This window comes from Neomonachus schauinslandi, chromosome 2, assembly GCF_002201575.2.
Source record: "Neomonachus schauinslandi chromosome 2, ASM220157v2, whole genome shotgun sequence".
In the NCBI taxonomy this organism is placed as follows: Eukaryota; Metazoa; Chordata; class Mammalia; order Carnivora; family Phocidae; genus Neomonachus; species Neomonachus schauinslandi.
Window position 1 is genome coordinate 122820085 of NC_058404.1, and position 16309 is coordinate 122836393.

General features: G+C 43.9%; 1 protein-coding gene across 1 annotated transcript in view; it reads left to right on the top strand.

The window, feature by feature from the left end:
• Positions 1 to 2157: 2157 nt before the first annotated feature.
• Positions 2158 to 16309, top strand: part of TSPAN5 (tetraspanin 5) — a 170201-nt gene continuing 156049 nt past the window's right edge. Inside the window, exon 1 of the mRNA XM_021680389.1 lies at positions 2158 to 2353. Coding sequence (XP_021536064.1) covers positions 2273 to 2353 — 81 coding nt within the window. The 5' untranslated portion in view covers positions 2158 to 2272. The remainder of the gene's footprint in view (positions 2354 to 16309) is intronic.

Here is a 16309-nt window from a genome sequence, read left to right on the forward strand (position 1 = left end):
TCTTTCCTCTGACATATCCAAGAATCTGCAGGAACTGTTCTATTTATAATATAGAAAGAGTTACAATATCACAGGAACAGGCTTAGGTAAAGCTTGTCAGGGCTTTCCTGTTGGTAGGTTATCTGCTGCGCAAGGCAGACCTTACCTTCGAAGCCTACTAGATTGGTGGTTAGTGTGCTGTGTGCTTTGGGCGGGTGGAGGGCACTTTTGAGGGAGGGAGGGTTCTGTCATCCAAAGGGCCAAAGTCTTTGTTAGCCAGTTTCACAGTCCTGTGGTATTGAATGGAGAGGATCTCCTGACTCTCCCACCTCTGTGGGTCCCCTGTGACCTCAATATAGCCTCCATCCCTCTCAAGGTCAGGGCTATCTCAATGGGTGGTGGTTTATTGCGAGAAAAAGTAACCTCTCACCCCTCCAAAGCTGGATTATAGGTTGTCAACTAGCTAAACTATTTTTGAGAAAAGTGAGAGGTGGGTAATCCGAGAAACCCTATGCAAAAGGTTCTCAAACCTAAGGGTACTAAGTATCACCTGGGGAGCTTAGGAAACACGCAGATTTCTGTGTCCAGTACCAGGTTACAGGAGTGGTGCTGGAAAATTTTCCTGATCTCAACTCTCTTTCTAGCTTTCTGAAGCCTGGGAAAAAACCCCCAAGACCTCCCAAAAGACATTTACACAGAGTTCTGAGCTGTTCATTCTTCTTCCACGAACGACTGGTACCTGCTCGCCGGCACCTGTGAAAATGCTCCAGGAGGAGCTCGGATAGGCAACCAAATGGGCGCACCGTCTCAGGTAGCGCTCTAAAACCGTTTCCAGCCACTCGTTCCATCCTCCCCCAGAGGTCAAAGCTTAATGGTTTATGATCTATAGTACTAATTCCGATTTCCCAAAAGGCTTCCTAGAACTTCTTCTGAATTGCTTCTTAGAGTTAGGAACCAGTCAAGGTCTTCGGCACTATTCCATCTTGGGCGGTGGGGGGGAGCATTTGCTGTCCGAGTTTGTTATTGCAGCAGACCCTGGGGCGAGGATCGTATCCGGCCGGGACGCCTTTGAGCCATCTCTCCTTCCTTGTCCGCATTTCTGGGATGAAGCTAATTTTTCCCGCAGGTGGGGAGGTGGGGTTGCAGCCACACTTGGATTCCGGAGACGTTCCTTTGCAACCCTCCCAATCGGCTCCCCCCATTTCCCGTCTCCTGTTTCTCCCCCTTCCTCAACACCCTACCTTCCCCCTTTGCTCCCAGCAAAGTCTACGACCCCTTTCCGCTCCCGCTCAGTGGCCCCGCGTCTTCTCTTGCAACACTATCCGATGGTGGTGGAGGGGGCGTGAGCGCGGTTGCACCCGGAAGGGGGCTCGTCCGTGGGCGGGGGACTCGCGGGATCCGCACTCACCCAGCCCTCTCTCCCCGGAGCGACCCTTTCCCCCGCGTCCCTCCAGATGCTGTCTGCCGCAGCGGGTGGTGGAGAGGGACCCGCTGCTCATCAATCCGCGTCACTCCGGCCCGCTGCTCCCAATCCGCGTGCTCCCCGGGCGGTCTTCCTCTTCCCTTCCGCCTGTCATCCTCCTCACCTACCCTGCTGCAGCGCTCGGGGGTCGGCGGCGCTCCGGGCTGGTCGGAGAAAGGGCGGGGAGAAAGGGAGCGGGAGGAGCGGAGAGCGGTGGCAGGAGGAGGCGGTGCGGCTACGTGGTACCGCGGCCGCCCGGGAGCGCCCGAGCCCGTGCGCGCGCGCGCCTCGCTGGGGCTCGGGCGGCGGGCGGCGGGCGGTGGGCGGAGCTGCGGGCGGAGCTGCGGGCGGAGGAGCCTCGCGCCGAGCGGGCGGAGCGAGCGGCGGGCGGAGCGAGGGGTGGGAGGGCGCGCGCGAGCCGGCGGGCGGGCGAGCGAGTAGCGTCTCCACCAGCATCTGCTGCGGCCGCGTTTGCCCGAAGCTCGGAGACCGACGGACGGACAGATCGCCTGGCGAACAGACGAGGGCTCTCGCCTTGGGCTCGGGGCCAGCTTCGGCGAGGCTCGGGGCTTGCAGCGCGCGGTTTCTGCGCCCGCTCACGGCCACCCCGGCTCCGGCGGCCTCGACGCGCCAGGGGGCTGGAGGTGCGGGAGCCGCTCTCCACCGGTCGGTGCCCGCGCGGCTCAGCCCCGGCCGCCGCGCCCCGGCCGCCGCGCCGCGGCCCGGAGCTGCGTCCCCGATCCCCTGCTCCCCACCGGGCTGCTCTGAGCAACGGTGCTCCGGGGCTCCAAACTCGGGCTGCCGGGGCAAGTGTCTTCATGAACCCAGAGGATGTCCGGGAAGCACTACAAGGGTCCTGAAGTCAGTTGTTGCATCAAATATTTCATATTTGGCTTCAATGTCATATTTTGGGTAAGTTGGAGCGCTTCTGGTATTTCAACTATTGTGGCCGATCGATGCGCGAAGATTTCCCTCCACGTTGCTTGCTGCTTTTACTTTTCGCAGCCCCTCGGGCGCTTGCCCGAGCTTGGAGAGGCATTTGCCTTCCGCCTTTCCAGCTTGCGCGTTGGAGAGATAAACATTTAATCCTTTCTAGGAGTGGGAAGAGCTAAAAGAAAAACCGAGCCGGAATGGGGGCACCCAGGCCTTGGGGTGGCTTTCTAAGGGACGAATAGCAGGGATGCAGATGAAAGAAAGGGCTCGGCAGTTTGAGAAATGAGCAACCACACGAATTAGATTTGCTCCCGGTGGGATATGGATGTTGGGCAGAGCGTGGTGTCATAATAGGGAAGGCTAATCGGGCAGAGCCGACCCTGAGGTCCACCTTCTAACAAGGATCTGATTGGACGAGGGCTTGGCTCCGGGTTGCCGCGGCTGGTCTGTGCCATGCTCAGCGTGTATCTTCTTGCACCATCTCGGGCTTTGTGTAGGATGCAGATGCGGTGGTATATGGTTCTGTAATGTACACGTAAATAACGCTTCCTGCGAGCTCTTCCCCTTCAGCTGGAAGGCGCTCCTTTTGCATAATGGACTGGCCAGTGGGCGTGTGGGGTGGAGGGTTTTATTTTCATGTATATATTATTGTCAGGATAATAACAAGTCACCATCAACATGTTTCAATGTGTTCGTGCCTCACATCCTCCTTTCTAAGGAGTGACACAGAGTGGGCCGTTTTGGGGAAACCTTGGAGCAATGCAAAGAGAATGTGTGAGACATGTTTTATTGGGGGTACGGAGAGAGCAAATTCTTCAACGCAAGATTCAAACCACGCTCTGGCTTTGCTGGCACCACAGTGTGCTGGGCACCTATTGTAATTAGGCTGGGATGCCTACTCTTTTGTTTTGTTTGGATTCTTTTCCTTGATCTCACAAACGTGTTCAGCAACCAGACAAAGAGTTCACTAGGACAAGGGGAAAACATTGGTTAAAGACTGTTATTCCTACCCCCCATCCCATCCCATCTCCTTTCTTAATGGGCATCCCCCCCCCCCCCCCCCGTGGAAAGTAAAGATGGTGGCTGTCTGGGGGGTGTTCTCCAAGTTGCTATTCAGTGTAGGTTCATATATGAGATAAACAATCATCCAACAGTGGGATCAGTAATAATCCACAGCAGCGGGAACACAGGGTGTGTTTATTATGATTCTCCTTTAATTTTAGCCGTTTCCTGCAAACCTATACATCTATGAGAATAGTTATCAATATAGCTTTTCATTTGTTTTTTCCTATACACATTTTATCAAGCTATTTTAATTTTTTCCCGTTTTCTGCTCAAGTATCTTGTGTTGGTTTGCATGTTTTGCAAAGGGAAATGGAAAGGTTTGGAGACTACTTTCTGTCTCAGCATGTCATCTGTCCTCAAAACTCATAAAGAGAATGGGGGGGAGCAGAGAACATGAATCAGTACTGTATCTAGTCATTCACAGACAGGGTTCTTTTTGTTTTTTTGTTTTTTTTTTTTTTGCCAGAGACTGTACCTGATTCCTGTGCGTGGTCACCCCCTCCCTGCAGTCAAACATTGCTACAATTATAGGAAGAAGAAATTATTTTCTTTCTTTGCTTCTCTTTTTTCACCTTTGCTGGAAATGTTGAAAAGTGATGAGTAGTCACATTTCTGAGTGAGGTGTTTTGATTTTATTGGAACTTGAAACTTTGTGACTTTGAGAGTCGGGGACTACTGAACTGGGACTGGACCTTGGTGAGGTGGTGAGTCCAGGCCTCTTGATTCTACTTGAACACTTGCAAAAGTTGCACATTTCAGCTACCAGGCAACAAAAAGCACCCAGGGGCTTTCTATGCACTTTCATAGCAGGAGGTGGAAAAGAAATAAAGGGATTTGGGCCTGTTTCCCTGACAGTTTGGTGTAATTTTGTATAGTGTACAGAGGAAAATTTAGTATTTTCTCTGGATTAGGTTGTGGCAAAACCATTAGAATTGTGGAGAGCGTTAAAGAATTATGGAATGCTTGCAGAGAGAGTTCTGGAATAGAGCTGCATCTTGTCTGATTTTGAAGGTCTTCATCTCTTGGGGGAAGTTTTATGGGAAGCCTGAAAGGAGACCTAGGCTGTGGAACTAAACAAGCTGCCCAAGGCAGAATTGTTAAGTAGAAGCCTTCGTTCCAAGGCCCTTCTCTTACTCTGCTTTCTACGCGCCTTCTCCCTCCTTTCTATGCCTAATGCTTTCCACCCTGATGCCCCCCATACCTTTCCTGTCCTGCTGTATGCTTCAAAATTACCCCATATTTAAACCTCCCAGGTTATCAGTACCATGGTTTTTAGTCCTGATCAGCAGGAAGGTAACCATAACATTCTATTAAAGTAATTCAGACTAAGGTTTTAGTGACTGAAGAGCTGGGGTCAGTAACTTGGCAGCCTGCTTCTATAAAGTTGCACGTCTCTGCCCAGTACAGAGTCACCATCCTGCAAGTTCTTGCCAGAAACAGCAGACTCAATGCTACTCTTACACAGGTATGAAGAAGAGATTGATAACAGAGAGTGTGGTTTCCTAATCTTTCATTGTCACACTGTGAGATGCTAGAAGAAATTTGAAATACACTGAGGACCCTTGGAGGTATAGTTTTAGCAAAATGAAATTGAACATATGGTAGCACCAGCACTGCGAGTTTGGTTCTCTAGCAAATGAGTAGTTTGACTCGTTGCTAGTCAGTTAACTGCCCTGGGCCTCAGTTTCTCAGCTTTTAAAATGAAAGAGTTGGATGAGCTGTAAGGTTCTTTCTAGTTCTGACAGAGGAAATGTCTGTTGAGTTCCAATAGGCTAGGGAAGAAAAATACAAGAGATAGGCACTATGTATAATGAAAATAGCATATATTGGGACACTTGTTAAATTACAGACTTTTTCTTTACTGAGACTTGTCTGAAGGTCAGTTTTTTTCATTTTTTCCCTCAAAGATCCTTTCATAAAACACACACACACATCTTTCCCTAATTTCTTCTTGACTTGTTCACTTATTGGTATAGTATGCATTCTTCCCTGTCCCCACTGTGAATCTCAAATGTGGTCCTGTGAGTCATTAAATATAGTTTTATTATTAGAGTTACTGTTTCGTGTGTAAAATATGAATCCTTTTATATAACAGTTGTAATGATATTCTGAGTAACAAAGTCAACATCTTCTACAGATTCCTTTCTCATTAGTTATCATAGGGTGGTGGTGGGGAAAATCTCATTTTCCCTATTTAATATTGGAAGAACTCAAGCCAGAAGGGAATTGATTTTATTGAGGCTGTCACCATATTGGGACATTTCTTGGAAAACTCCTAGGCTGCTTTGAGGTGGGTGAGGGAGGAGAAAGGGAGTTTTGTTTTAAAGTCACTTCTTTTGGGTCCTGAACCCCCACATCATATCACCCACCATTACTAGATGTTTTGCCCTGGACTCTTGTGGACTTTGGTTCTAATTCTTAACTGTTTGTAGGCCAGTAAAGTGATCTGATTCTGGTGTTGATCTGTTACTATGTAACAATCAACCCTAACACTTAGTGGTTTAAAACAAAACTTTCTTATTATATCTCACAGTTATGAGATTTGACCAGGCTTATCTGGGCAATTGCACTTGGGGTCTCTTGGACAGTTGCAGTGAGATGTGGCTGGAGTTGGAGTTGTCTGGGGTAGGATGCCCAAGATGGAATACTCAACATGACTGGCAGTTGATGCTTGCTTAGAGCTCAGCCAGGGTTGTTGGTTGGAGCCACCTACATGTGGCTTCTTCTTGTCTCTGAGACTGGTAGAAGGTAACAACCAGTTAAGGCTACACCCAGAACTGGCCCAGTGTCACTTCCATGTGTTTTACTTATTAAAGCACACATAGAGCCTACTGTTTTGAGGGGGGTGAAGAAAGAAATTCCACCTTTTGATGGACAGATGTCAAGGTACTATGGGTTGTGGCCATCTTTGAAATATACATTCTGCTGCACTGAGCCATAATTTCTTGTTTATAAGGAAGGATAACATTATCTAATGGAATTGTAGTTTCAGTGGTTCAGTGAGATAACATATTACTCAGTACAGTGTCTCAATAATTAACAAATGGTGAGTATTGTTGTTATTACCTCTAGACTACTTCCATCCTATATTATAGAACTTCTAGAATACTTTAGCCAGGTAATGGTAATACCCTTAAGATCTGCCAAGGAGATGAGGCAAGTGGATACAGTAAATTTAATTGTCACTTATTAGAAAAAAGCCCCATGGATCGTTGGAAACCTTGAATGACTTGGGAAAACCAAGAATGATTTGGGAAAACCCAACTCGTTTTTCTCTTCTCCTCCCAGTACAACGATTAGAACAGCCTTGGATACTTGAGGCCAAATTTCTCTTTGATGTGCTTTCAAATATTACATTGTGTCTTTAAGGGGAGGTTTATCTTGCAGAATGGCAGAATGTTGTATCTAATTTGTTTCCACAGGGCTCAAATTCAGAGAGGAGAGAGATTTAGGGAACCTTGGGGGGGGGGGCATCAAGTAGAAAGCCTTATCTTATGATTCACTATAAATTGTAAGATGTTCTGGAATGACGATACATCAGCAGTTTATAAGTCATAATTTTTGTTTTAATTTGCTAGACATCTGTTAGCTTCGATGGCAACCATATGGGAGTCTAAATTGCCTTTTGAATTACAGGGAGATGGTAGGAAGAAAGCTAAATATGGTTATGAAAGTGTCATATGGGAAAAGTGTAAGAAAGGTGTAGAGACCTCAGTGGGGAGGATAACTGAATACTGAACTTGCTTGGTCTGGCTGCTCACACTTGGGTCAGTGAGAAGACACTGAAATATTCACATTTGATGATATGCCAGAAGACTGAAATGAAGCCAAGGGGGAAAGTTGGAAAACCCAATGATGTTCCACCCACCATCAAATTGCCAAGGTGAGCTCCTTTAGATGGATCACTCTGTCTTAATGTGTCCACAATAGTTAGTCCCTGGCAAAAGGTGAAAGCAACCTGTATTTTATTTTATTTTATTTTATTTATTTATTTTTTAAGATTTTATTTATTTATTTGAGACAGAGAGAATGAGAGACAGAGAGCATGAGAGGGAGGAGGGTCAGAGGGAGAAGCAGACTCCTGCCGAGCAGGGAGCCCGATGCAGGACTCGATCCCGGGACTCCAGGATCATGACCTGAGCCGAAGGCAGTCGCTTAACCAACTGAGCCACCCAGGCGCCCAGCAACCTGTATTTTAACAAAGCTTTATAATTATGATCTCTTTCTTCTAAGCATCTCAAAGCGTCTTACAAGCATATTATGACATCTTCGTGACAGATGAAAAAATTGGAGCACAGAGATGTGGGGTTACTTTTGAGCTGTTGAAGAACATGTCAGGGTTCACTTTTGGAATATTAAGTCTCCTCTAGTAAGGATAGCCCTAGCTTCTCCTTTGAAACTTATTTTAGAAGATGCTTTTAATTTTAAAATAAAACATCAAGTAAGTCACTTACATCTGTTCATAATTGAAAAGTGATAAAGTTTTTGCATATGCCTCAGTTAACACCACCCACTAGCACAAAGAGTTAGGATGAAAATGTTAAAGAATGTGATCGTATAATAAACTTTGTGTGGTCTATTGAGAATTCATAAATGAAAATTGGATTATTAAAGACAATTAAAAACAATGGAGTATTGAAGACACATACTTCTTTCCATATGTAACACTGATGACTGTCTTACATTTCTAACTTCTGAATCATTATACTTCACTCGATTATAAGAACCTCAGCTGTAGGGACTATCTCTCCATCATTTTCATAAGCCCAGGGTCTAGCACACTGTCTGAAACATAGTAGGTGTTTGTTGAATGAATGAATTACGAAATCATTGGAAAGTACCTAGGCATCTTCTCCTCTAACTTCCTATTCAGTGAAACATTTTCTCTGTGACGTCCTGCCAACCCATGTAAGCATGGCTCTGTTTTTGGATCATGTTTCATTTGTCCTCCAAGTAGATGTAATCTGTTTCCCAGTAACTTCCATCCTCCTAATTTACTGTTGTTGATTTTTAATTTTTATTTTGAAACAATCTCAAACACAGAAAAATTGCATGTGGTATAATTTGTTTTTATCCTGAATCACTTGAGAAAAAGTTGCCAGGATGATGGCTATCATGCTAACACTTCAGTGTATATCTCCTGGAAACTAGGATATTCTCCTAGATAGCTACCGTACAGCCATCAAAGCCAGGAAATTACCACCGATACGTTACCATCGCCTAATCCTTAGACCTCTTTCAAGTTTCCCAGTTGTTCCAATCATGTCTTATAAAGCAAAGAATCCAGTAGAGAACACACATTATATTTAGTTATCTCCTTCAGCCTTTTTCTGTCAGGATCCTGATATATTTGAAGATTATAAACCAATCATTTTGTATAATGTTCCTCAATTTGGGTTTGTCTTCCATTTTCTCATTCATAGATTCAGGCTGTGCATCTTTGGGAGGAAAATCACAAAAATGATGCTATGTTTGTCTCATTGCATCCCATCAGATGGCACTGATTTCTGTTTGTCCTATTACTGATGATGGTCACTTGTTTAAAGTGGTGTTTGCCAAGCTGCTCTGCCATAAAGTTACTCTTTATCCTTTTGCAATTTGTACATATTGTGTGACAGGTTACTTTGAAACAATGTAAATAGCCCAGTCTTCATCAAATTTTCAATCTAATTATCAGTAAGAACTTACTGTTTCCTTTTTTTTTCACCCCCTCAGTGTGTTTTAGTTAAACTGTTGCTCTTATTACTTGGATGTTGTAGTTGGTCCCAGGTCTGGCAGTCAGTGATGGTCTTTTCATGCTGCCTCCTGTGCCCATTAACTCCCATCATTCTTTGAGTACTTCTTTGCTTTCTGGTGGAACAAGATGTTCCAAGCTCATCTTGTAATTTACTGGTGTGATCTATTGTATCAGCCATTTCTCCAAGGAGCCCTGGTTCCTTTGAGTGGCGAATGGTATTTAGAAGCCAAGATCTGATTGCTAAGTGTGCCCATGGCTATGAGGGTATCACGACCCCTGGGAACTCTCAGTGGACAGAAATATGGAATATGTATCTGTGTGTGTGTGTGTATATATATATATATATACACACACACATACATACATTACATATGCATTTCTATATTTATTTGTATTTTGAGACCATGAGTTCAGTGATGCCTCAAATCCATCTTTGATACCACAGGGTTTATTCTAGGTTTTTTCCTTTTCTATATTTATAAATACCTTCTTTGACAGTGAGATTCCTGGCTCCCATTATTCTTAACAATTTACTTATTTGATAAATTCTCCTCATATGTAGCCAGTCTTCCACAGCTGCTCCTGTCCCTCACATGGTTGCTGTCCTTACCTGCCGATGTTGCAACACGAATGCCATAACCCCGCACCCCAATACAAACACCCTTCTCACTCTGATCGGGCTCTGATACCCTGCTCTGGGCTTCCACATTCCCTTCCCATACCTGTCCTTGCACAAAGGCCTACCTTGCTTGGTCCCTACTAATGGCTTTAGGTAGAATTTTTCAGGAAGGAGAAGAAGGCCTTAGGTAACAAAACAAGACTTATCTCCCTTCTCTGTAGCCCTTCATTATTTAAAAAAGGGTATTATGTCATTCCTAAACCTTCTGTTCTTCATCTTTAAAAGCTCTTAGTTCCTTCATGTATTCTTCATGTATGATTTCCAGGTTGTTCTTTGCCCTGGTCGTGATACTCTGCCTGTGGTCCCATTTGTACCCACTCCCATTAATGTAGCAACCAGAACGGAACACATTCTTCACACACCCTTCCACCCATCCAGAGAGCAGTGGGCCGTTACCCTTGAACTTCCTCTTAAGTCTCTAGGCCATGCTGAACCTAGAGGTAGAAGACTCTGCTACTGCCTGGATTTGTCTTTGAGTAGGTTACTCTCACAGATTACTTCTTCAGCTGCTTATCTAAAGTATGGGGAAATAATTCCAACATCTCACAGAGTTGTTATCCAGTATTAAATGAGAGCACGCATGTGCTTTGTAAAAGGTAAATCTCTCAATACAAATGGCAGTTATTAACCTAAGCGAAACTGCACAGGCTTCTCCAGGCAGCCAGAGAACATTGCTGGCTCAAAGTGAATTTCTAGTGAAATGAAACCTTCACTTCTTTTTAGGTGAACTTCTGTTAAACCCATCTCCCTAGGCTAAGTGCAAATCAGAAGCTCTAACCCTCCAGTTAATTATTTGAATTTAGATTTAGTACTGTTTATTTATCCCATTTACATGTCTTATTCTGGCCCAGTGGTTTTTAAATTGGGCTACCAGCAGCCCCAGGCTTCCTTGAGGTGTGCCTGGGGCCTGACTGGGAGGATCTGTGACCTCTCATCCCTCCTGAGGACTCAGCCATTAGGTTTAGGATATCATGGGATATCATGAAGGATTTGGCTTGAAAAAAGGGGTCCGCTGCTCAAACAAACTATTGAAAACCACTGTTCTAGCCTTCAGGTGTTTTTGAATCTTGATGGTCAAGGCATATTTTAACAAAATTATTCCTGTTATGGGTCCTTCTCCTTTACGTGAATCTCTTCATGCCCAGGAAGTCCCTCTCACTAACTAGAGTGACTTCTTTAAGATTCATTGATATTTCACCCCTTTATAGATGTAGCAGCATAATTCGTAAGTTGTTAGGAAATTTTATTTTTTTATTATTATTTTTTAAGATTTTATTTATTTATTTGAGAGAGAGAGCACATGAGAGGGGGGAGGGTCAGAGGGAGAAGCAGGCTCCCTGCTGAGCAGGGAGCCCGATGCGGGACTCGATCCCAGGACTCCAGGATCATGACCTGAGCCAAAGGCAGTCGCTTAACCAACTGAGCCACCCAGGTGCCCTGTTAGGAAATTTTAGTCTTCCCACCAGGGTATCTGATTCAGTAGGTCCTGGTTGGGGCCCTGGTATAGTGTGTGTGTGTGTTTTTTGTTGTTGTTTTGTTTTTTGCTTTTGTTTTGTGTTTTTAAATCCCTGCAGGTGATTCTGATGCTCAGCTGACTTTGAGAAGCCCTGGTTTGTTGTTCTTGGCAAGATGTGGCATCTCTACCCGTTGTTGTCTGGAGGGGACACTTGGGGGAGCTGGGAGTGGGTAATGTAGAGCTATGACCAAAGAGTGACTGATTTCACCAGCACATGAAGCTAGTGTTCGTTGCTGATGGGAAAAATATAATGTGGCCTATTTTATCCTTCATGGAATTTTTTATTAATCCAAAAATGCCAGTTTATTTTTAAATCTGAAAGTCCTAAAAACAAAATGAGAAAATCTCTGCCTAACAGAACCTCTTGGGCTACAATTAGTATGCTAAAAATTAGCATTGTATAGGGAGAGAAGCTAGTTATTTACTCAACAGGAACAATGAAGGAGTAGACATTCTGTTCTTTTGCCCTTGCTGTCCTGCCCACTTCAGGGCAGGGGATTGGGTCTAACCACAGATGCCAGATAGTGACCTGTCCTCCTCTTCAGAAATCAGCCTCCCTGGCCAGCCTCCCTTTCCTGGGGCTCTTCCTTCCAGCCTCCCTTTCCTGGGGCTTTCTCCTGTGTCCCCGGTCCTGAGTGCCCTCATTTGGGGGTGGGGGAAAGGGGAGTTGCCTCCTGTATCTCTGTGGCAGGTGCGTTGACTTGAGTGCTGTCACACTGCGGCAGGGAGATTTCTTCTCCCATATCCAAATGTGCAGCACTATCCCAAAAACTCACAGTACAGCAACACAGGATACCCAAACCTGGTATTTGTCAGTTTACTCTAGAAAGAAAAGGTTGAATGTAGAATATTCAGAGTGTGCATAATGAATTGTCCATTATTTTCTTGACTTCTTTTTCCCTACCCTCTTTAAAAAATTACGTATTTGATTATGACTGGGCTCCTAAAGTGGAAGTCTTTTGAAAGAACTAAAGTTTGGAAATAAATTCTAAATTATTTCTCTGAAATGTTTTACTGGGACATAGTTTATCACACCACTCCTAAAAAGTAAAATAAAATAAAATAAATAAATAAATAAATAAATAAATAAATAAATAAATAAGGACCCAGATTGGTGTGCAAACTCTGATTAGCAAGGTATAATTTTTTAAAAAGATTTATTTATTTATTTTAGAGAGAGAGACAGCACAAGTGGGAGGGGCAAAGGGAGATGGGGGGAGAGAGAGAGAGAATCTCAAGCAGACTCCATGCTGAGCGTGGAGCCCAGTGTGGGGCTCCATCCCAGGACTCTGAAATCACCACCTGAGCCAAAACCAAGAATTGGACGCATAACCAACTGCACCACCCAGGCGCCCTGCAAGGTATAATTTTTAAGTAATGTATTCAGCAACCTCAATAACAAAGTAGTATTTGGAAGTGGATGGCAAAACACTTTGACTCCCCTCACTGAAAAGGCAAAGTGATGTTCTATACCTTTTCCAGCTACTATTTACTATTTAGATAACTATTATAAGAGATAGGGCTCTTTTTACTTGTTGAAAATATTTTCCTAAGTTATACTTGGCACTAAGTCTTGAATTTCTAAAAATCTGGAGGGAACAGCTGGTGCTCTAATAAATATTCAGGCCAGCTATTTTAATGCTTTGTACTTCATTAAGTAGTCCTAATAAAAGGGGAATACTTGACTTAAGCATTTCTCAAAGTATAATGTTTTGCTTCCAACAAAAATTTCCCCCAGCTGTTAATATTCCCCCCCAAGCAGCCTTAAAACGTAATTCTGCCAAGTAAGTAGTTCTCTATCTAATCACTGTTGAAGCATTTAATGCCACAAGTTCGTTCTCCTGTTTTGAGGTATAGTCAGTCCTGTGAAAATGGCCCAGCCCTCTGATGAAGACTCCATCAGTTAATTTAGAAATTTAGAATTTAGAAAAAGTCTTTATATGTGTCGTATTAGAGAGTGATGATGAAGGTGCATCCTGACGTGGGCATTGTAGTGCTCTGGTGCGAAGTAGGCGGAAGAGTCTGGTGTTAAGGAGCTTGGACTTCCAAGTGTGTCTGATTTTTAGCCAGCTCTCTTCCCAGGCTTGTGACCTTAGGTTATTTTAATGACCTTGCAGTTCAGTGTCCTCCTCATCTGCAAAATGGCATTCTTAGTCGTAGTATTAATTAATGCTATTAATAGTAGTATAACATCTCTCTTGGAGTCATGAGGATTAGAGGAGTTAAGATGTATGAACTGCTTGGAATACTCCATAGGTATTAGCAATTATTCCTCTATTTTCCTCAACACCCATAATTTTTTTTTTTTTGGTTGTTTTTTTTCTTAACTTCTTTCAGAACCATTAAAGTAATCTTACATGGTAATATATATTTTTTGTTCTCTGTAATGTTCTGCCTACATAAGCGCATTCTCAAAATAACTAAAGGGAAAAAAGATCTAACAATATTCACAGTGTTCTTTTCATTGTAATGAATGGCATGTAATTCTTATCATGGATACCAGACCATGAATTTGCATCTATTGTTTGTTGTTAATTTTCTCCTTTTTCTTTACCCATTTAGATTCCCTTTTCATTTTCTTGGCAAAACCGTACGGTCTCGTCTTAGTGTTTTGTGCCAGGAAGTTGAGTTTCTGATGTTGAGCTCTGGTGTTAGGCCTAACACCTGGCAGAAATCAAAACGTTTTATTAACATCTGTTGAATCTGGATATTGTGAAAATATCTAGATGGCTGTAACTATTTTTTGCACTTATGGTATCAGAAGTCTGGCATATTTTGGTCATTGTTTTACTCTGTATTTCAGACAAATTCTGTAGATTGTGGAGGTGTCCTTAGAATTGATGCAGAAGTAGAATTTTGGCCTCAACTATCTGGTCATTGATTAAATAAATAGGCCACCCATCCTGGTGCACGGGTGACCCGTGGCTTCTTCTCTGGGGCAGCAGTGATGGGAGGCGCCGGGAGCTGTGTTCTTTTGCCTCCGGTGGTTTCACTGGACACAGAAGACCCAGGCTGTCCTAATTTTTGAGCATAATCTTCTCTCTAATTGGGCTCAACTCTGGGAGAAAAGGCCAGGGCATGCTAATTTAGTAGGTGCAAGGAGCCTTGTCACTCATTCTTATGCAGAAGGTGTGCAGAAATCCCCCAGCCATGGAAGGGGGAGGAGGAGGGATGAAAGCGAGGGTGAGTAGAATTTTTACTGTAGTTTTCACTGGTAGAGAAGAATGATCTGTTCAGCATGACAGGATGTCATAGGAGCACATTTAAGGTAATTTTAGCCTACCTACAACATGCTCAACACTATTGATTTAGATTCTCTCATTGACCTCACAATCTATGGATGATTTGTGACTTCCCATTGGCAATCACTGAAGTTATCCTCTTTGTCCTTCTGACCTGGGCTAGCCAGTTTCTGTGAGGCCTGGAGGATGACCACCTGGTAATCTAAACAGCGAACCCCGAAGTTCAGTCATTTGCAAGCTGCCTGCGTGGTTTTGGACAAACTCTTGTGTCACCTTAGAGTTTCTCAAATTTTAATGTGCGTACAAGTCACATGGGGAATCTTGTTTAAAATGCAGATATGGGGGGCACCTGGGGTGGCTCAGTCGGTTAAGCCTCTGACTCTTGGTGTGGCTCAGGTCATGATATCAGGGTCCCCAGATGGAGCCCCTGCGCCCTGCATCTGGCTCGGGGCTCAGCCCTGAGTATGCTTGTCCCTCTCCCTCCACCTCTGCCTCTCCCCGGGCTCACTGGCACAGACGTGCTTTCTCTCTCTCTCATGAGTGAATTAATGAATGCATGCATGCAGATTCTGATTCAGTAGGCATGAGAGAGGCCAAAGATCTGGCACTTGAACAAGCTCACAGGTGAGGCCACTGTGGCTGGTCCACTGATCTCATTTTGAGCTGCAAGGATCTAGACCATTGTAAACCGATTCTTTTCTCTTAAATTGTTTCCATTTTTAAACCTTAAATACACTTATTAAAAAAATACTTGAAAAATATCACTATTCAAATACATACAATGACAGTAATATGGCTTATTAACTTCTGGGTAGTGATTGGTGCCTGCTGGCAGGCCTGAGTCAGAAGCGTAGTTTCCTTTGTTACTGGGGAGGTTAACAAGTGTGCGAAGTGCTCGACATCCTGGCATCAAATGGAGACTTTGTCCTTGACTAGACCAGAGGATTAAAAGAGAGTTGAAAAGGAAATGACTTTCAGATTCAAGATGATTTAATGCGGTATTCTAAAATTGTCTCCTCTGGCACCCCAGGTCACCAGGGAATCTCACTTTGGGGAGCACTGCTTTTAAGTAATTCGAAGGAAGGCATGCATTTATAAGCTAAAACCTATTAGTGAGATGGATGAATCTCTAGAGGCAGAACAGTTGGGGAGATGTGTGGAAAGTTTTGCTTACTCCAGGTTCTGTTTCCTGTCAGGGAAAAAAGAGAGCTAACCGCCCCCCCACCCCCGCCCCGCCCCATTTCTGGAAAATTGCTGAGTCTGGGCCCAGTGAGTAGTTACATCTTAGGTAGGAAAAGGCAAATGCGTTGGGAAATTGGATCTCAGGCTAATAGGAAGTTAGGTTAAAAACTGAGGAAATCTGTCTCAGTGGGTACCTTTGGCAGACTTCCTTCAAGTTACTATTGATTATGTTCAATTTGGAATGAGTCCATTTTTAAGAAAAGGGCACTTTCTTTATACTTTTCTACAGTAAAAACAATACAGCGACATTAATATACATTTTTTGAAGGAAAAGAAATTCACCACGATCCCAGTAATACTTTCTTTTGGTTCAATTATATTAAAAATGGAGACTCTTAGTCAAATACTCTGAGAGCAGTGAACACCCCAAAACAAACAAACAAAAAACATTTTAGAGGTTCAGCTGTACTCACAAGGATTTGAATTTAGCAAACCTCAGTTACTTTGTAAAGAA